At 47.9% G+C, this 20651-nt stretch overlaps 1 protein-coding gene across 1 annotated transcript in view; it reads right to left on the bottom strand.

Annotated features, from left to right (window-relative positions):
• The window catches only part of TNK1 (tyrosine kinase non receptor 1), a 38837-nt gene that overhangs the window by 13254 nt on the left and 4932 nt on the right, over positions 1-20651 (bottom strand). The window contains exons 2-10 of the mRNA XM_080979736.1: positions 16590-16760; positions 14191-14264; positions 11099-11296; positions 8447-8599; positions 7269-7537; positions 6910-7036; positions 4375-4521; positions 2328-2422; positions 227-430 (exon numbers count right to left, since the gene is read on the bottom strand). Of these exons, the coding sequence (XP_080835862.1) occupies positions 227-430; positions 2328-2422; positions 4375-4521; positions 6910-7036; positions 7269-7537; positions 8447-8599; positions 11099-11296; positions 14191-14264; positions 16590-16752 (1430 nt within the window). The 5' untranslated portion in view covers positions 16753-16760. The remainder of the gene's footprint in view (positions 1-226; positions 431-2327; positions 2423-4374; positions 4522-6909; positions 7037-7268; positions 7538-8446; positions 8600-11098; positions 11297-14190; positions 14265-16589; positions 16761-20651) is intronic.

The raw sequence follows: 20651 nt of genomic DNA, 5'->3' as shown, positions 1-20651 counted from the left end.
CTGAGCAACGGGAGCTCACCCCGTCATTGCGGGGATTCGAACTGCCAACCTTCTGATCAGCAAGTCCTAGGCTCTGTGGTTTAACCCACAGCGCCACCCGCGTCCCCATTTGTCAGGGGACTATTTTGTAAATCTGGGGACTGTCCCCGGGAAACGGGGACGTCTGGTAACCTCACGCTAGAGAAGACCGTTCCCCATGCCCACCCCCCTCATCACGACGACGTACTCCTCTATCCGGTCCGGAGCCCCCCATCCGCACTCGGGGTCAATGTCCCCATGACCCAGGTGCACGAAGGAGCTTCGGATGGGGAGGCTGATCTGCGGCGTGCCAGCAGGGGGCGCTTCGTCCTCTGGCTTTGCTATGGACGACGGGAAGATCCCCACCCTCAGGGTCCGCCTGTTCTGGCCTCGCCACGTCGAGGAATCGGGGCTGGAAGAGAGAGAGGGTGTGGGTCAGAGAGATCAATCCCTGCCCCACCTGATGCTTCACCAACCACTGCAGAACATGAGTCCACAGAATCAGGCCAATGGCCCACCGAACCTCGCCTCCTTTTCTCACAGTGGCCAACCAGGTGCCCAAATGGGAAACCTGCAAGCAGGATTCGAACTCAAAAGCCACTCTCCTTTCCTGCAGTTTCCAGTGTTACGGAAATTATGGGGGGGCCCCACATTTTTAAAGTTGTTAAATGTTACAAATATTATGTCTGAATGTATCCTTTCAACTTGACAGCTCAGGGAAGTTACCTAGCTTTAATAATAATAATAATAATAATAATAATAATAATAATATGTTATTTATACTCCGCCCATCTGGCTGGGTTTCCCCAGCCACTCTGGGCGCAAAACACTAAAATTCAATAACCTATTAAACATTAAAAGCTTCCCTAAACAGGGCTGCCTTTAGGTGTCTTCTAAAAGTTTGGTAGTTGTTGTTCTCTTTGACATCTGGTGGGAGGGCGTTCCACAGGGAGGGCGCCACCACCGAGAAGGCCCTCTGCCTGGTTCCCTGTAACCTCACTTCTCGCAATGAGGGAACCGCCAGAAGGCCCTTGGAGCTGGACCTCAGTGTCTGGGCAGAACGATGGGGGTGGAGACGCTCCTTCAGGTATACTGGGCCTTTGAGGCCGTTTAGGGCTTTAAAGGTCAGCACCAACACTTTGAATTGTGCTTGGAAACGTACTAATATAAATATAAAATAATATAAAATCAACTCCTTTGCCACTTTCCTCCATTCCAAAGCTATTTCCCCCTTGAAAGGGACTCCAGGAAGTTCCCAGGGGTGACAATTGCTGAGCTGATTGTTGGCCAAGGAAAGCCTAATCCCATCACCGGACTTGCCAAGGGGTCCAGACATGCAAAGGAAGTTCTCTTGGACTTTGGGTGGTGGGACTTCAGAGGTGTTTGCCTCTGCTCATCTTATACCTGGGTCTTGCCCTGACATGTCTGCTTCTGCCAATCTTGCACCAAGGACTTGTCTGGACATGTTTGCCAAGGTTAAACTAGTGTAACCCCTGTCTACCCCTCCCCTTTTGTGACAGGTCAGTGATGTGGCAATGATGCTGTACGAACTGTATTCTGGGATATGGCGGGAAAGTTTTAAAAGTCTTTGTCACCCCATCCTCGGGGTTCAAAATTCCTCGGCAATTTGGGAATCTTTTTGCCCAACATGAAGCTCGAACCCACGACCCTGAGATTAGGAGTCTCACGCTCGACCAACTGCGCTCCTCCAGCACCCCAACATTCAGGTTCACAAGAGAGGGAGAAAAATATTTCTCTGCCCACTTTATCCAGGCTGTGTGTAATAATAATAATAATAATAATAATAATAATAATAATGTTGTTTTGTGTTTTTAATATTAGATTGGGAACTGCCCAGAGTGTCTGGGGAAACTCAGCCAGATGGGGGGGGTATTATTATTATTATTAATTATTATTATTATTTTATTTATTTATTTATTTATTTATTTATTTATACCCCACCCATTTGGCTGGGTTTCTCCAGACACTCTGGGTGGCTCCCAACAGAATATTAAAAACACGATTGAACATCAAACATTAAACGTCAAACATAATAGCCTCTCTTGATGGATGGAGAGAAAAAGAGAGAGAAAGAAAGAAAGGGAGAGATGGGGAGAAGGAAGGGAGGGAGGGAGAAGCCAATAGCAATAAAGCTTATATAGAGAACGAAAGGGTCAACGAAGGGAGATAACTGCCAGAGGGAGGTACAGACTGAGGACTAGATACTTGGAAAATCAACAATACGAAAGCCAGGTCATGACACAAGGAGGGAATTGCTTCCAAAGGGGACCCAGGCGTCCTGGACTCACCTGCCTTCGATCACCGTGATGCCATCGTTTGCCTCCAGACGCAGCCAGCCGGGTTCGTTCAGATCCTGGGACGCCTTCACTTCCTTGGGACGGAGCTGCGTTGGAGGGAGAGACAGGATGGTGGAGACGATGCCCAGGGGACCCTGAGGGTTATCTAGCCTAACCCCCAGCAATGCAGGGATCTTTTGCCAAGCACAGGACTCGAACCCACAACCCTGAGATTCAGATGCTCTGCCCCCCGCCACCCCCTTGCCTCTTAGTGCCCCCCCCAGCCAGGTAATTCCACGGCCCCAGGGGGGGCTGTTGCCCATTTTGGGACCCATGGGACGGTCACCTCCAGGCTTGACTACTGTAATTTGCTCTACGCGGGGCTGCCCTTGAAGCTGACCCAGAAACTCCAGCGGGTGCAGGATGCTGCGAGGCTCCTCACGGGGTCTCTTCCATGGGAGCATATTCACCCAGTGCTTTTCAAGCTACACTGGCTCCCGGTGGAGTACAGGGTCAGGTTCAAGGTGCTGGTTTTGACCTTTAAAGCCCTTCACGGCCTAGGACCCTCGTACCTACGGGACCTCCTCTCCTGGTATGCCCCGCAGAGGACCTTAAGGCCCATGAATAATACAGTGGTGCCCCGCAAGACGAATGCCTCGCAAGACGAAAAACTCGCTAGACGAAAGGGTTTTGCGTTTTTTGAGCTGCTTCGCAAGACAAATTTCCCTATGGGCTTGCTTCGCAAGACGTAAAACGAAAATGTCTTGCAAGTTTGTTTCCTTTTTCTTAACACCGTTAATACAGTTGCGACTTGACTTCGAGGAGCAACTCATAGAACACGGTGTGGTAGCCTTTTTTGAGGTTTTTGAAGACTTTGGTGATTTTGAAGCTTTTCCAAAACTTCTTTTGCAGCCATTTGGTAAGTTAAACTTTTAAAACTTTTTTGGGGGTTTTTGGATTTTGGGTTGGGGTGTTTGGAATTCAAGGACTTGGTGTTGGGGAGGGGTTTGCAAGAATCTGGAAGCTTGTGTGTTTTTTTTCTGCATTTTTATGATTTTCTGTGACCATTGGGCCACTCTGCTGTTTTTTTTTAAAAAATCTGGATTTGAATTTCTGTGTGGTGGGTGGCTGGGGGAACAGTTGAGGAGGGGTTTGCAAGAATCTGGAAGCTTGTGTGGTTTTTTCTGCATTTTTATGATTTTTATTGTTCCTTCAATTTTTGAATTTATTGTTCCTTCAATTTTTGAAATGCTCTTTACAGTATGTGTGACTTTAAAGAGCACTTAATAAACTCTTGTTGTACCAAATTTGGCTTTGTTTGGACTTTTTTTTGACCATAGGAACGCATTAATTGAATTTCAATGCATTCCTATGGGATTTCGTGCTTCGCAAGACGAAAAATTCGCTAGACGAAAAAACTCGCGGAACGAATTAATTTCGTCTTGCGAGGCACCACTGTAACCATAGTTTAGAAGGCCCTAAGGAAGTCAGATTATCCTCCAGCAGGGCCAGGGCCTTCTCAGTGGTGGCTCCGACCTGGTGGAATGCTCTCTCCCATGAGACCAGGGCCCTGCAGGATTTAACTTCCTTCCACAGGGCCTGTAAGACAGAGCTATTCCACCTGGCCTTTAATTTGAATTCAGCCTGATCTTTTATTCCCCTTCCTCCCCTCCCCCTCCCCTTTTTATGAAGATTACCTGCTCTGGGATCCCACAGCTAATTCTCCCCTGGTCTCCTCACTGGCCCAAATAGGACTAATTCAGCCAGCTAGCCCTGGTGATCATTTAATGTTTATCAGATGGATTTCCCCCCGAAGTTGATTTTTGAATTCTGAATTTATTGTTATTCATGTTTTATACTGTATTTTATGCTGTTTTTGTTGTTGCATCAATTAAGTGTTTTAAATTTGTTGTTAGCCGCACTGAGACTGGTTTTCTGAACTGGGAAGGGCGGGGTATAAATAAAAAATTATTATAATTATTATTATTAAAGCCTCATTTTTAATGGTAGAAAATCGCACCCAGGTGAGCCCAGCCGCCGACGGTTTCCCTTCTCTCACCTCTTGCAGAAGGCTGACAATCTCCCGGAAGCGGGGTCTGTCTTCGGGGTTGTGGGCCCAACATTTCATCGCCAGGGCATGGATTTCTCGGGGGCAGTCGTCGGGGCGTTCCAACCGACGGCCTTCCCTGTCAATCTTCATCATGATCTGGTCGGGGAGGAATGGATGGAAAACGACAGCATTTAGGTCGCCGTTTCTCTACATTTGCACCAGACGTAAAACTTCCATTAAAAGCACTCAAAAGTTATGTTTCATAGCCAGGAAGCAGAAAATTATAATACTCACATCTCACAGAGGGAACGACGGTATAAAAACATAAAAAAACCACACAGTCAAATCGTAAAGAACTCTAAAACAAGTTATAAAGAAAAAAACTTTTATCTAAAATGTACAATCTGTTATAAGATTGGGAAACAAAAGACGAGCTTGTCAAAGGCTGTATGACACACTGGGCAATAGATATAGCTAGTGACTTTTTCCCTAAAAAATGTTTAGGGGTACTCTCATTTTGACTCAAGAAAATCACCATTTTATAGTTCAAAAAGGGGAAATGTCAATGGACAAAAGTACAAAGATTCACAAAATGTTTAGGGGTATGCGTACTACTGCGTCCCCCCAGAAAAAAAACCACTGGATATAGGGCATACTATAGATTTTAATCTCTGGGATGCATTCAAACCATCTACACTTTCAAGATCATCCACCGGGCTTGTTTCTTGGCCTTTAAAATTAAAAATACAAACATTTGGACCTCTGTCTTGCTACAGTCACACACATTTATAAAAATCAGCATTTCTCTACATGCACGGTCTCAGAGTCTTGTGACGCCGCGAAGCCTGCAGATTTGTTGCAGCGGCGTCTTTTGCGAGCCACAGTCCACATCATTGAATGCGGAAGCTGTTATCTTGCAGCAGTGTGTGTCTCTTTTCTGCCTATCAAAATAAGAACTGGTGGCATGCTAGCTCATAGGAGGTGGAGCACCAAACATCTGGCGGGGACCAGGTTGGGAAAAGGCTGTGGTGATTCATCGTGCAGGCGACTAAAAACCTCGGACGTTAGATTCCTGTTAAGAAAATCTGGGAGCCGCTCAGAATACTTGAACCCTCCTGCGTTGCATGGGGTTGGGCTAGATGACCGCGTGGGATCCCTTTTAACTCATGGCGGCGGCGAAGGATCCATAGACAGATGTCTCATGTCAAGGAGTTAGGTGTCATCGTTTTGTTGTTGTTGTTTAGTCGTGTCCCTCCTTAACCTCATTCTTCGCCAGTGACTCCCAGACTTGTGCAGACAATCGGGGTCAAGAGATTATTGTGACCCCAGGTGCCCTCTTGTAATTCAAGTCTCATTCATCTGTGAACTTTTGCAATAGAGCCTCGGGGAAGACCCAGTTTCTTTAACCACACACCCCGTCACGCGTGACATAAGCAATGTTAGGATAAGTGCAGTGGCCTAATTTACAGGGTGGGGTTTGATTCTTTATAACATTTTGGAGAAGGTGGGTAGAGGAATATTTTTCTCTCTTTCTTGCAACGCTAAAACTCACAGACATTCAAGAAGCCGAATGCTGGAAGATTCAGGAAGGAGAAAATAAAGTTAAACTATGGAACTCCCTCCCACTTGATGCAGGGACGGCTGCACACAGAGGATTAGACAAAGTCATGCTTTGCCTCCACAGCTAGATTCAATAATGCCTCTGGATAGCAGCTGCTGGGAGCCACAGGAGGGAGAGGGATCTTGCGTTCAAATCCTGATTGCGGGTTTCCCGTCATGCGCACCTGGTTGTTCCCTGCGAGGACAGGAGGCGGTTTGTGTCCAGAGATTCTTACAACACAATTCAAAGTGTTGGTGCTGACCTTCAAAGCCCTAAACGGCCTCAAAGGCCCAGTAGACCTGAAGGAGCGTCTCCACCCCCATTGTTCTGCCCGGACACTGAGGCCCAGCGCCGAGGGCCTTCTGGCAGTTCCCTCCCTGCGAGAAGCCAAGTTACAGGGAACCAGGCAGAGGGCCTTCTCGGTGGTGGCGCCCACCCTGTGGAACGCCCTCCCACCAGATGTCAAGGAAATAAACAGCTATCTGACTTTTAGAAGACATCTGAAGGCAGCCCTGTTTGGGGAAGCTTTCAGTGTTTGATGTTTTATCGTGTTTTTAATATATTCTGTTGGAAGCCACCCAGAGCAGCTGGGGAAACCCAGCCAGATGGGCGAGGTATAAATAATACCTTCCCTCCTTCTTTCTTTCTTTCTTTCTTTCCTTCCTTCCTTCCTTCCTTCCTTCCTTCCTTCCTTCCTTCCTTTCTCACACGTCCTTCCTAAGGAGCTTGGGGAAAAAGATTTACCAGAAAATAGATATACCACAGAAAAGCAAAAGCGTTTTTAAAACAAATCAAAATATTCCGAAAACAATTACAGTTAAAAAAATTCTAAAAACAGTACAGTGGTACCTCGGTTTACAAACTTAATCCGTTCCGGAAGTCCGTTCTTAAACCAAAACCATTATTATTATTATTATTATTATTATTATTATTATTATTATTACCTGCCGTCCGGAATATCCCATCCAAGGTTCTTCGCAGTAGGAGAACATTTCCCAGAGGGTGACGCCGAACATCCACACATCGGAGGCACTGGTGAAGACCCCCATGCGCAAACTCTCTGGGGCGCACCTGAGGAGGCGGAGGAGGGGAGGGAGAGCCAATCAGAACAACCCCGTAGCAAAGTGCAGGCAGAGCGGTGCAGTGGTTAGAGCACAGGACTGGGACCTGGGTTCGAATTGCATTCTGAAAACGTTCTATTTTTGAAAGAAAGAACTGTTGTGGGAACGTGGCACAGATCCCCCTGCCCCAGGGTGGGGATATATATATATATATATTGCAGGGTGGGTTCAAAAACTCCTACCAGGCGAAAGGGATGCGCCGGTGCGCGGACATGATGTAGCGGTCGCTCTTGCTGGACAGCGGCCTCATGAGCCCAAAGTCGCCGATCTTGACCGTCTCCTCGGAGGCCAGGAGGATGTTGCGAGCGGCCAGGTCGCGGTGGACAAAGAGCTTGGATTCGAGGTAAGACATTCCTTGGGCAACTTGCAGGGCGTAGCTCCAGAGCTGGTGGAGAGGGAAGGGGGGCCGGAGACGGTCGTAGAGGGCGCCCAGGGGGGCCAGCTCAGTCACCTGAGGGGAGGCAGAGAGGCAGGGCTGGATTAAAAGGAGCCCACCGCGTTGTAAGGGGACCCCCCAGCGGCCATCTAGACCAACCCTCTGCAACGCGGGAACTGTGGGATGTGATACATAAGGAGCAGTCAAGTACAACATTCCTTGTTTTCCTAGAGTGGACATGCAGAGGAAAACTCCGTTTCCTTATGCATTCCCTCCAGCCGCAAAAAGTCATTCTGGACTCTATTAGCCCCCCCCCCTTTTAAAAAAAACCCACCTTCCAAGATAACCTAAGAGAGTCCGGGCACCACCCTACATTCTGTGCACCCAGAAAGAGGACCCAGGAGTCCTGCGACCTTTGCGGGGTAAGGAGGTCGCTATGAAGTCTATGAATGACAAACCTAGACAGCATCTTAAAAAGCAGAAACATCACTTTGCCAACAAAGGTCCGTATAGTTAAAGCTCTGGTTTTCCCAGTCGTGATGTACGGAAGTGAGAGCTGGACCATAAAGAAGGTTGATCACCGAAGGATGGATGCTTTTGAATTCTGGTGCTGGAGGAGACTCTGGAGAGTCCCATGGACTGCAAGAAGATCAGACCTCTCCATTCTGAAGGAAATCAGCCCTGAGTGCTCACTGGAAGGACAGATCCTGAAGCTGAGGCTCCAAGACTTTGGCCACCTCATGAGAAGAGAAGACTCCCTGGAAAAGACCCTGATGTTGGGAAAGATGGAGGGCACAAGGAGAAGGGGACGACAGAGGACGAGATGGTGGGACAGTGTTCTCGAAGCTACCAGCATGAGCTTGACCAAACTGCGGGAGGCAGTGGAAGACAGGAGGGCCTGGCGTGCTCTGGTCCATGGGGTCACGAAGAGGCGGACACGACTAAGCGACTAAACAACAACAACAAGAAGTCTGAAATCTTTACCATTTTGAGGGGCTGAGTTAGGACCACCCCATGGAGGCGAAGAAGGTTTGGGTGGTTCAGGCAGCACATGGCGTTGACCTCGTTGAGGAAATCGATCAGGGCGCCCGGGTCGCAGGAGACGTCGGAGCGCAGGGATTTGACGGCGACAGGTTTCTGGGGAAGGGGAAAAAGAGGTCAGATCAAAGAATCGCCCAGTAGAAACCAGTAGAGTTCTGGTCGCCTCGCCTGAAAGAGGATTTTTTTGAATTTTAATCCACCCCTGTGATCGTCGGATGAAAGGTGATACAGTGTTACCTTGGTTCCCAAATGCCAAAAACCCAGAAGGAAGTGTTCCGGTTTTCGAACGTGTTTCGGAAGCTGAATATCTGATGTGGATGTCCACTATCGTTTCCGGGGTGCCTGCGCCAATCAGAAGCCGCGCCTTGGTTTTTGAAAGTTTCAGAAGTCGAACGGACTTCTGGGTTAAGTTTGGCGCTTTTGTTTTTGCTATTTATTTCACGTTTTTGTGGCTTTTTCGGTTCATTTGTTTTTTGTGACTGTGTGGAACACAGTTCAGCTTCTGATTGATTGATTGATTGATTGATTGTGTGACTGCGGAAATGGATTAAAAAAACCCCATTCAAACAATGACTATCATCAGTGCAGGTAAGAAAAAAAATAATTTTTTATCATCTGCAATACTGTCTTATTTATTTTATAGTACAGTACATTGATTATTGCGTTCATTTTATGGATCAATGAGCTCGTTAGATAGTAAAATTCATGTTAAATTGCTGTTTTTTAAGGGGTTGTTTTTAAAAGTCTGGAACAGATTAATCCCTTTTGCGTTACTTTCTGTAGGAAAGTGTGCCTTGGTTTTGGAACATGCTTTGGTTTTGGAACAGACTTCCGGAACGGATCAAGTTTGAGAACCAAGGCACCATTAATAAATATAACAACAGCAACAACATACTAGAGTTTGGAAAGGGTTTGGGAAAGGGCAACCAAAAAGAGACAGAGTGGAAATTTACCGCATTATGCATGGCAAGAGGATAGGGGGATGTTTTGCTCCCTCCCTCGTAACCCTAGGACACGCAGTGAAAAGATTCAGGGTGGATAAAAGGAAGTCCTTCTTTGAGCATAAACTGTGGAACTACCCACCACAAGAGGCAGCAACGGCCAGGAACGCGGGTGGCTTTAAAAGAGGTTTTGGCAAATTCACGGAGGAGGAGAGGCTGCTATCAATGGTTTCGTGACACCCAGAGCTCTTTCCTGCCATTTTTGACCAGGGTCTGATATTGCGCGGTAGACTGCTACTAGAACTGGAGGCTCCACTAAGCCGTCTATTAACTGACAGCTATTGGGTGGGTGAAGGGGATGCGAGTGGCGCTGTGGGTTAAACCACAGAGCCTAGGACTTGCCGATAAGAAGGTCAGCGGTTCGAATCCCCGTGACGGGGTGAGCTCCCGTTGCTCGGTCCCTGCTCCTGCCAACCTAGCAGTTCAAAAGCTCATCGAAGTACAAGTAGATAAATAGGTACCACTCCGGCGGGAAGGTAAACGGCGTTTCCGTGCGCTGCTCTGGTTCTCCAGAAGTGGCTTGGTCCTGCTGGCCACATGACCCGGAAGCTGGACGCCGGCTCCCTCGGCTGGTAAAGCGAGATGAGCGCCGCAACCCCAGAGTCGTTGGCGGCTGGACCTAATGGTCAGGGGTCCCTTTACCTTTACCTATTGGGTGGGTAGAAAAGGAAGGATTCTGACCATGTTGGGTCAGGCCAAAGGTCTTTCTATCTGGCATCTCTGATGCTTCACATGGCCAGGCTTGGGCCTGGGTTCGAAATCCCCACTCAGCCATGAAGCTTGCACAGGCAAATCGCAACCTCTCATGCATCCCTGCCCAACAGGGTTGTCGCGAGGATGGAATGGGCTTGCCTGGGGTTTCCTCTGGAGGAAAGGCAGGATATAATGTAACGGTAAAGGTAAAGGTAAAGGTAAAGGGACCCCTGACCATGAGGTCCAGTCGTGGCCGACTCTGGGGTTGCGACGCTCATATCGCTTTATTGGCCGAGGGAGCCGGCGTACAGCTGCCGGGTCATGTGTCCAGCAGGACTAAGCCGCTTCTGGCAAACCAGAGCAGCGCACGGAAACGCCGTTTACCTTCCCGCCGGAGTGGTACCTATTTATCTACTTGCACTTTGACGTGCTTTCGAACTGCTAGGTTGGCAGGAGCAGGGACCGAGCAACGGGAGCTCACCCCGTCAGGGGGATTCAAACCAGCAACCTTCTGATCAGCAAGTCCTAGGCTCTGTGGTTTAACCCACAGAGCCACCTTCGTCCCAAACGTAACGCTAGACGACCTTAAATTGTCCATTTTTTGTGGTGGGCAGAAAAGCCCAGAGGAGAAGCAAGAGGAAGAGAGAAAGGGGTGGGATAGAAAGAGAGGGGGGGAAGAGTGGCCCCTCCTTTGGGTTGTGGCCCCACCCACTCCTTGAAAGCGGCCCCCAATAGATGGGATGTGGCCCTCGAAAGGTTGCCCCACCCCTGAAATAAACAAAGAAACAGCCCAGCAGCGACGGCTCGGCTCAGATGCAACTGGGAACATCCCAGGTCCAGAGGGCGGCTGTCCAACAGGTAGAGAAGCAAAGGAACCGGAGTCGGGGGGATGAAAACGTACCACTCCCCCGCCGGGCGTGCTCCACTCGGCGCGATGCACAACCCCAAAGCAGCCGTCGCCCAGCCGCTCCCGGATCCGCAGGTCCCACTCGCTGATCAGGCATTTGAGAGAGGCGTCGGCGTCGGCCCGGGGGGTTGGGCAGGGCTGGGCTGGGCTGGGGGCTTCGTCGCTCTCAGGGATCCGTGTCCCGGTGAACATCTACGTCAGAAATAAGAAAGGGAATTACCAACAGCGGAAGAATGGCAGGTGAAGGTGATGGACGATGTGGAAACTGGCAAAGCCGACGGGCAAAATCCGAAACCAGAGCGACCAAACATTTAAACGAGAATGGAGTAAATTTATTCAATATTTAGACCATCACTGTAAACATATAAAGACACTTTTCAGAGAGAATGGAGTAAATTTATTCCATATTTAGAGCATTACTGTAAACATATAAAGACACTTTTCAGAGAGAATGGAGTAAATTTATTCCATATTTAGCGTAGCTGTCAACATTTCCCCTTTTTAAAAGGGAAATTCCCTTATTCCAAATAGGATTCCTCACACAAAAAAGGAAAAGTTGACTGCTATGATATTTAGACAATCGCTGTAAACATATAAAGACACTAGCAGGACTGAGATAAAAATCACAACGTATAAATCAGGGGTGCCCAAACTTTTTTGAAGAGGGCCAGATTTGATGAAGTGAGCATGCATGAGGGCCGACCAAAGTTGTTGAGCTTTTATTAGGATTGAAGTTGTTTAGCATTTTTTTTTACAATTTTACAATTGAAGTTGTTGATCTTTTCTTAGGATTTTACCCCAGGACATATAAAACCACTGGGGTGGATTAAAACGAACAGCAGGCTGGTTTAGGCTCCCGAGATGAACTTTGGACATGCCTGGTTTAAAAGAAGGAACTTTCTATTTGTGCTTCAAGTTTTACACACTTTAAGATATATGTAGAATCGAGATGTATGAAATGGGTGGATATAATATGCGTTTTACAAAAACCAGGAGACGGGCGGAGGGAAGTCGAGAGCTCGGTAGAGCATAAATTTTATAAAAGGTGTTATGATGTTATTATATATATATATATATATATATATATATATATGAAAGAAATAAGAAAGGGCAGCGGGGAAAAGCTTTATAAACTTCCGTCCCAGGAGAGCTGAAAGCTTTAAAATCCCTAGCCCCCCCCCCCCCCGGATGGCCAAAGCATCCGAAAAGACCCTAGTTCAGTCCTCACAATATTGTGTGGGTCATTTACTGAGCAATAAATTCGCAGGACCAAATAGGTCCACGCAACCTTTCCACTCCATTCCTCTCTTCTTCTTCTTCTTTTCAAGTTTTTGTGTATTTTTATTTTGCGCTTCCCAACTTCGTACATTTCACTGATTTTAAACATTTCTCATGGTAGCATGAGACTCTAAAATTATGGTTACCAGACGTCCCGTTTCCTAGGGACAGTCCCCGGATTTGCAAATCTGCCCCCGAGCAAAATCCGTCCCCAGATTTCATTCAATGTCCCCGGATGTATATTTTAAGTGTTGTAGATTTATTAGTAGGGAATGAATGTTGCAAGATGGGTTTAACGAACACAAGACACATCATCTGGGGACTTCCGGCGAGGCAAAATGGCGGGCGCCACGGCAGCGGGCAGCCAGAGCCAACTGCGCTACCAGGCTGGCTCCGGGCTGCTGAGACTGCCAATCTTGATCAGTTCTATAAACGCTGTAGAAAATATGCTCTGGATCAGTGCTCATATAGTCATCATTGATCATTGATCCATAAAATGAACGCAATTATCAATGTAAAAGTAAGGGGTAAAGAGACCCCTGATCATTAGGTCCAGTCGTGGCCAACTTTGGGGTTGCGGTGCTCATCTCGCTTTACTGGCTGAGGGAGCCGGCGTACAGCTTCCGGGTCATGTGGCCAGCAGGACTAAGCCGCTTCTGGCGAACCAGAGAAGCACACGGAACGCCATTTACCTTCCCGCCGGAGTGGTACCTATTTATCTACTTGCACTTTGACATGCTTTCGAACTGCTAGGTTGGCAGGAGCAGGGACTGAGCAACAGGAGCTCACCCCGTCATTGCGGGGATTCGAACCGCTGACCTTCTGATCGGCAAGCCCTAGGCTCTGTGGTTTAACCCGCAGCGCCACCTGCGTCCCAATTATCAATGTACTGTACTATAAAATAAATAAGACAGTATTGTAGATGATATTTTCTACAGCGTTTATATTTGCTTACATGTAAGATCGGCTTGTTAGGAAATTGAACTGCATCCTTCTCATATGAATTCTTACAAGTCTGGCTGATGAAGAATTGATCGAGATTGGCTGGTGAAGCCTTGAACGAAACAGATTGGTTTTCCGGAAACTCTGTTCCGGCGATATTTGGTGACAGATTATGTACCGTATTTTTCGCACCATAGGGCGCACCGGACCATAGGGCGCACCCAGTTTTTAGGGGGGGAAATCAAGGAAAAAAATATTTTTCCCCCACAGCCCCAAAGAGCAGCGTACAGGCTGCACACAACCTCTCCCTGCTAGAGGGGTTGTGCGCAGCTATGGAAGAAGGCAAGGCAGCAAGCGGGATGGATCCCGCTCGCTGTTTTGGCTTCCCCTTTAGCCCCGTGCAGCCTCTCCTTGCCGGGAGAGGCTGCGTGGGGCTAAAGAAGCCATAGCCCCGTGCAGCCTCTCCCTGCCGGAGGGGTTGCGCGCGGCTATGGCACAAGCCTGCATTCGCTCTATAGGATGCACACACATTTCCTCTCAATTTTTGGAGAGGAAAAACTGCGTCCAATAGAGTGAAAAATACGGTATATATCAAACTTTTGAATTATTCTACCGCGACTGGCAAAGAAGATTAAAAGACTTTGGTTGTAATTTCTGATCATTTGTTTTAGTCTATAAAAAGTGTTTAGGGCCATTGTTATTGGCCATCATGTTGTATTATATTGTTCAGCTTGTCTATATTCCTGTTGCCAGGAAGAAGGGCGGCCATCTTTGTCCCTGGACTGGCTGTAACTCGATTTATTTCCAATTTATGACCGTGACCCTAATATTTGTGTGTTTCTTCAAGGCAGGCAGAAAGTACCCACCTTATAGACCCAGGACATGGGGCGCTGGCCTTGAGGTTTCCTCCTTTTCAAGGCTTCCTCCAACCGTCTCTGTCCTAAAGGAGAGGGATGAAATCTCGATCTCGATCTCAAATTATTGCAAATATGACCCTTGGGGCCATTTTGGCTTTTTTGACCTAACTGGTTAGGACTCCAAGGCTCAAATCATCCCTGGAAATCTTTTGCATGGAACAAAAGGAGCCAAACCTTTACCCAATGCCTGGTGCCAGAGTGAATTTGATTTAAATCAAATCAATTTAAATCACTAGTCACCAAAACGTGATTTAAATCATTTTACACAAAGGTTCGACCTTGCTGGCATCCTCTTAATATTTACAACCAGAGGAAGGTTTCGTTTTTTGGAATAATCAATTTTCAGAGTAGTTTTTACAGTTATATCAAAAATTACTGATTTGGTTATACTGTTACAAATGCAAAGACAGCTAATGATGAAATTATTGTTTATATTTGGACAACTTTTCTGCTGTACTTTACTGGAAGGAGAAAAATAACCATTTCCTTCATAACAATTTAAACAATTTATTTAACAAAAACAATAACATTATAGCATATGTATCCATGTTTGTTAACTGATGTGGTTAAACGATTTTTTAAAAAAAACCCAACTTAGACTGAGTTTTAGCACACATGAAAAACTTGAAACAAATCTTTATTTCCTGAGGAATAGCCTGTGGACTACAATGTAACTTAAACAGAAAATTATCTTTAGAAAGATTTTTCCTCCAAAATATTTTAAAAATCTGATTTAAATAAAAAAAAATCTGATTTTTTTATTAAAAAAAGAAACATTGATTTTTATCCACCCTGCCTGGTTCCATTGGAAAGCGAAGAACTGCATTTTATAAATAATAATCAATGCTATTCTATGCTGCACAACACTGAAATGCTTAAATGTTTCTTTGGCTGTCACTGGATTTTCCTAGATTCAGGTAGGTAGCCGTGTTGGTCTGACGCAGTCGAAATATATATATAAAAATTGTCCAGTAGTACCTTAAAAAGGTAAAGGGGCCCCTGACCTTAGGTCCAGTCATGGCCGACTCTGGGGTTGCGGCGCTCATCTCGCTTTATTGGCCGAGGGAGCCGGCGTCCACCTTCCGGGTCATGTGGCCAGCAGGACTAAGCCGCTTCTGGCGAACCAGAGCAGCGCATGGAAACGCCGTTTCCCTTCCTGCCGGAGTGGTACCTATTTATCTACTTGCACTTTGTGCTTTCAAACTGCTAGGTTGGCAGGAGCAGGGACCGAGCAATGGGAGCTCACCCCGTCGCGGGGATTCGAACCGCCGATCGGCAAGTCCTAGGCTCTGTGGTTTAACCCACAGCGCCACCCGCGTCCCTACTAGCACCTTAGAGACCAACTAAGTTTGTTCTTGGTGTAAGCTTTCATGTGTATGCACACTTCTTCAGATACCATGCACACAAAAGCATATACCAAGAACAAACTTAATTGGTCTCTAAGGTGCTACTGGACAATTTTTTAAATCTAACTTAGTCCTGTTGGCCACATGACCCGGAAGCTGTATGCCGGCTCCCTTGGCCAATAAAGCGAGATGAGCGCCGCAACGCCAGAGTCAGCCACGACTGGATCTAATGGTCAGGGGTCTCTTTGCCTTTATATATTTCAATTGGATTTTCCTGTTTTGCTTCCCATCCTCTCCTGCCACACCCTTTGAGCACCACTACCATAGACACTCTGAGCCAGGGGTCAGCAAACTTTTTCGGCAGGGGGCCGGTCCACTGTCCCTCAGACCTTGTGCGGGGCCGGACTATACAGTCATGCCTCAGGTTACAGCCGCTTCAGGTTGCGGTTTTTTTGGGTCGCGGACCACCAAAACCCGGAAGTACCAGAATGGGTTACTTCCGGGTTTTGGCGGTCGGGCATGCGCAGAAGCGCTAAATCGTGCTTTGCGCATGCGCAGACGCGCAAACACAGGTTGCGAACGCTGCGGGTTGCGAATGTGCATCCCACATGGATCATGTTCGCAACCTGAGTGTCCACTGTATTGGGGGGTGGGGGGGGGAATGAACGAATTCCTATGCCCCACAAATAACCCAGAGATGCATTTTAAATAAAAGCACACATTCTACTTATGTAAAAACACACTGATTCCCAGACCATCTGTGGGCTGGATTTAGAAGGCGATTGGGCCAGATCCGGCCCCCGGGCCTTAGGTTGCCCACCCATGAACTGCCTGAGGTGTTCAGAATGCCTTCATTCCCGTCTCCCAATTAACCTCCGTCTCCAAGTGCTACCACCATGACATCACCACGGACTTCCCCCGGTGACATCACCACCCCAAGCAGCCTCAGCAAAACGCCCCCTCCCAAAAATAAACCCTGTTGTACCATCACACAGGAACTACCTGGGCGCCCCATGCCAATGCGTTCCAGATCCGCGGGCTTGACGTAATCGAAATGTCCCGGACGGGTGACGTGGAGCTCGTTGCGGATTTTGCCGTAAAACTGCTCCAGCTGGATTTCGGACAGCAACTGGAGCAGCCAGTCGGTGCCATCGTCTGGCGCCATGGCAGCACCTGGTGGGGTTTTTAAACAGGACCCGGTGATTAGCAAAAAAATAAAAATAAAAATCTCAATTTAAAGATGGGCAAAAGTACACTACTGTTTGGTTATTTAGAGGATTAGTGCCAAAAAATTGCTGCTTACGTGCAATCGAAACAAGACAGTCTGAAAAGAGACACGGCACACAAGGAAAAAGGGACAGGGAAGGAAGAGGAAAAACAAAGCGCAGGTGCCAATTTCTAGACAGTTGTTCTTGTATCAACTGGCTGGTGCTGTCCAGGCGCAGCCTGGTGGAGTTGAGGAAGCCTGAGGGAATTAAACCCTTTCCCAATGCTACAATATCCTTTCTGGTGTGAGGCAACCAGAACGGTAGACAGTATTTCAAGTCCGGCCACCCTTACGATATTGGCAGATTAATTCTCAATTATTTTCCTAATGATCCCTGGCATGGAATCTGCCTTCATCACAGGGTCTTTTTTCCTGGTCAGCCACCTTGGGTTTTTAAAAATCCATTTGGGCCTCCTCCTACTGAGTGTGTAGCTTGACTCACTCACTCGAGTTATCATTTCCTGCAGTGAGTTTGCTCTCAGCCTGTGGCCTAAATCCAGCTGATTGATCTGTAAAGAGTCACTGGGTTAACTCCTCCTCCCTAGGCAGAATGGATTAAAGATTCAGGTCAGCTGCATCGAAAGCAAATTCCGACTGCCGCCATTCAAACTTGCAGCCGATATCCACCTTCATTCTTTTGGGGCGGAAATCATATAATTACAGAGTTGGACGGGACCCCGAGAGAGTCATCGTTCGAATCCAGCCCCCTGGAAACACAGGAATTGCATCTGACGAATCCCAGAAAATAAAATCCTTATTCTCATGAACAAGGCATAGGCAAACTTGGCCCTCCAGATGTTTTGGGACTACAACTCCCATGATCCCTAGCTAACAGGACCAGTGGTCAAGGATGATGGGAGTTGTAGTCCCAAAACATCTGGAGGGCTGAGTTTGAGGAAGCCTGCCCTAAGACCACGGGTGAATGGCAGCCAGAAATTCAACAGGTGTAGAAGCAAGCGCTAAGCCAGGCCTGGGCAGACTCAGCCCTCCAGCAGTCCCAAAACATCTGGAGGGCTGAGTTTGCCTAGGCCTGCGCTAAGCCTGCCGAATTTCCCCTTGCCGCCCGGCTGCGTTCCCGAAAACTGTTCCCTCTGACCCGGCGACCCAGGGCCCCTAAGACCAGCTTCACCTGTGTGATGGCTGCCTGACCTCTTTATCAGCGTGTGTGTGAAGAGAAGGAAGACAATCTGAACCGCCAAGAGCGGTTCAACCTGGCCAAACCTGTTCCTGCTGGGGGAGGATTTCAGCCGGCGAGACAGGAGGGGTCAGCCTCCCTGGCTGCTGGGGAGACACCCGGACTCCTGGGTTCCTCGCAGGCGAGGGGCGAACCTGTGAAGCTCGACTCGCCCTGGGGGGGTTTCCCTTTCCTTTTTCTAACTTGGGTGTTTCCAGATCAGCCGGGAATGGCAGAAAAGCCTTGCTCATCTGCAGGCGAGACAATGAGAGTCAGCTGGAGAAGAAAACGAGGTGTCAGCGGGTTCAGAAACCCCGAAATAAGCAATGGGGCAATGGAGTTGGGTCCTATGGATGGCAGATAACAGATTGAGGTTGAATCCTGACAAGACAGAAGTACTGTTTTGGGGGGACGGGAGGGGGGAGATTCCCTGGTCCTGAATGAGGTAACTGTGCCCCTAAAGGACCAGGTGCGCGGCCTGGGAGTCATTCTGGACTCACAGCTGTCCATGGAGGCACAGGTCAGTTCTGTGTCCAGGGCAGCTGTCTACCAGCTCCATCTGGTGCGCAGGGTGAGACCCTCCCTGCCCGCTGTCTGTCTCGCCAGAGTGGTGCATGCTCTGGTTATCTCCCGCTTGGACTACTGCCATGCGCTCTATGTGGGGCTACCTTTGAAGGTGACCCGTAAACTACAACTAATCCAGAATGTGGCAGCTAGACTGGGGACTGGGAGCGGCCGCCAAGACCACATAACACTGGTCTTGAAAGACCTACACTGGCTCCCAGTACGTTTCTGAGCACAATTCAAAGTGTTGGTGCTGACCTTGAAAGCCCTAAACGGCCTCAAAGGCCCAGTAGACCTGAAGGAGCGTCTCCACCTCCATCGTTCTGCCCGGACATTGAGGTCCAGCTCCGAGGGCCTTCTGGCGGTTCCCTCCCTGCGAGAAGCCAAGTTACAGGGAACCAGGCAGAGGGCCTTCTCGGTGGTGGCACCTGCCCTGTGGAATGCCCTCCCGTCAGATGTCAAAGAGAAAAATAACTACCAAACTTTTAGAAGACATCTGAAGGCAGCCCTATTTAGGGAAGCTTTTAATGTTTAATAGGTTATTGTATTTTAGTGTTTTGTTGGAAGCTGCCCAGAGTGGCTGGGGAAACCCAGCCAGATGGGCGGGGTATAAATAATAAACTATTATTATTATTATTATTATTACTATGGGAGCCAGGGCTCAGGCTGTGGGGGGCAGCAGAAGAGAAGGGAGTAGCATAGAGGTTAGGAGGAGGCATCAGCAAACTTTTTCAGCAGGGGGCTGGTCCACTGTCCCTCAGACCTTGCAGGGGGCTGGACTATGTTTTGCAAAAGAAAAAAAGATGAATTCCTATGCCCCACAAATAACCCAGAGATGCATTTTAAATAAAAACACACATTCTACTCATGCAAAAACACCAGGCAGGCCCCACAAATAACCCAGAGATGCATTTTAAATAAAAGGACACATTCTGCTCATGTAAAAACATGCTGATTCCCAGAACTGGCAGACAAAATTAATGGACTGTGCAGAATTGCACAAAATGAGAGGAAGGATTCGAAACCTGCGGGACCAGAGATTCGCAGAAGATTGGAAAAAGTATATGAACTATTTGAAGAGCAATTGTAACCAACAAATTACGCTAGTAGGACTACAATAAGTTTTGTAAGGAGAAATAAACGAAGTGCTAAAAAGATAGAGATATTGGTTATGAGTTTTAAATGTAAGAGGGAAAGTAAGGAATGCATACTAAGAGATTAGATTGGGAAATTTTCAGACAGGACTGATGGAAGTCAAAAAAATTGATTAAGATGTAAAAGTATGTTCAATTACTGTTGGAAATGGTATGTTAAAAAACGAATAAAAAATTATATAAAAAACCACAAAAACACGCTGATTCCTGGACCATCCATGGGCTGGATTGGGAAGGCGATTGGGCCAGATCCGGCCCCTGGGCCTTAGTTTGCCTACCCATGGGTTAGGGTGTCGGACTGGGAGAGACCTGGGTGCGAATCTTTCCCACTGGCTGGGACCTCGGAGGCCTCTCTCAGCCTAGAACCTACCTCACAGGGTCGTAGATATCGCTTGAAGGGCGGGAGAAGCACGCACGCCACTCTGAGCTCCTCGGATCGGGGGGAAAAGTAGGATCCAAATGCGATAAATAAATGAGGGGGTGCAGGGAATCAGCCCTCCAGACCCCCAAAATTAACCTCGCCCCTCCAAAAGTGGGGGTTATCCCTTTCCCAGTTCCCTGAAAGGGGAAAATTCAGCCAAAGAAGCATTCTGATCACAGATCAAGGAGCTGGAAGGGAACCTAGGGGTCATCTAGTCCAACCCGCTGCAATGCATTTATGCACCTCTGTGCTGAGGTTGTGGTGGGGGGGAACAACACCTGTTGGACATCCACCTGCCGCCCAGGTCTTAAAGGCACCTAGCAAAAATTATTATTTTTAAAATGGGCTTTGAAGTACAGAGGGGAAGCGTTGGAGAGTCTTCTGGGGACGCAGGACTCCTGGGTTCTTTCCAAAGACTCTTCCTCGCCTCCGAGCCGCTACTGACCATCTTCCTTGTCCCACCCCCTCCTGCTGTTGTCCAAAC

Source organism: Podarcis pityusensis (assembly GCF_964106645.2).
Source record: "Podarcis pityusensis genome assembly, chromosome: 13".
In the NCBI taxonomy this organism is placed as follows: Eukaryota; Metazoa; Chordata; class Lepidosauria; order Squamata; family Lacertidae; genus Podarcis; species Podarcis pityusensis.
Note: the sequence above shows the minus strand (reverse complement) of the source record. Positions and strands in the feature narration are given on the sequence as shown.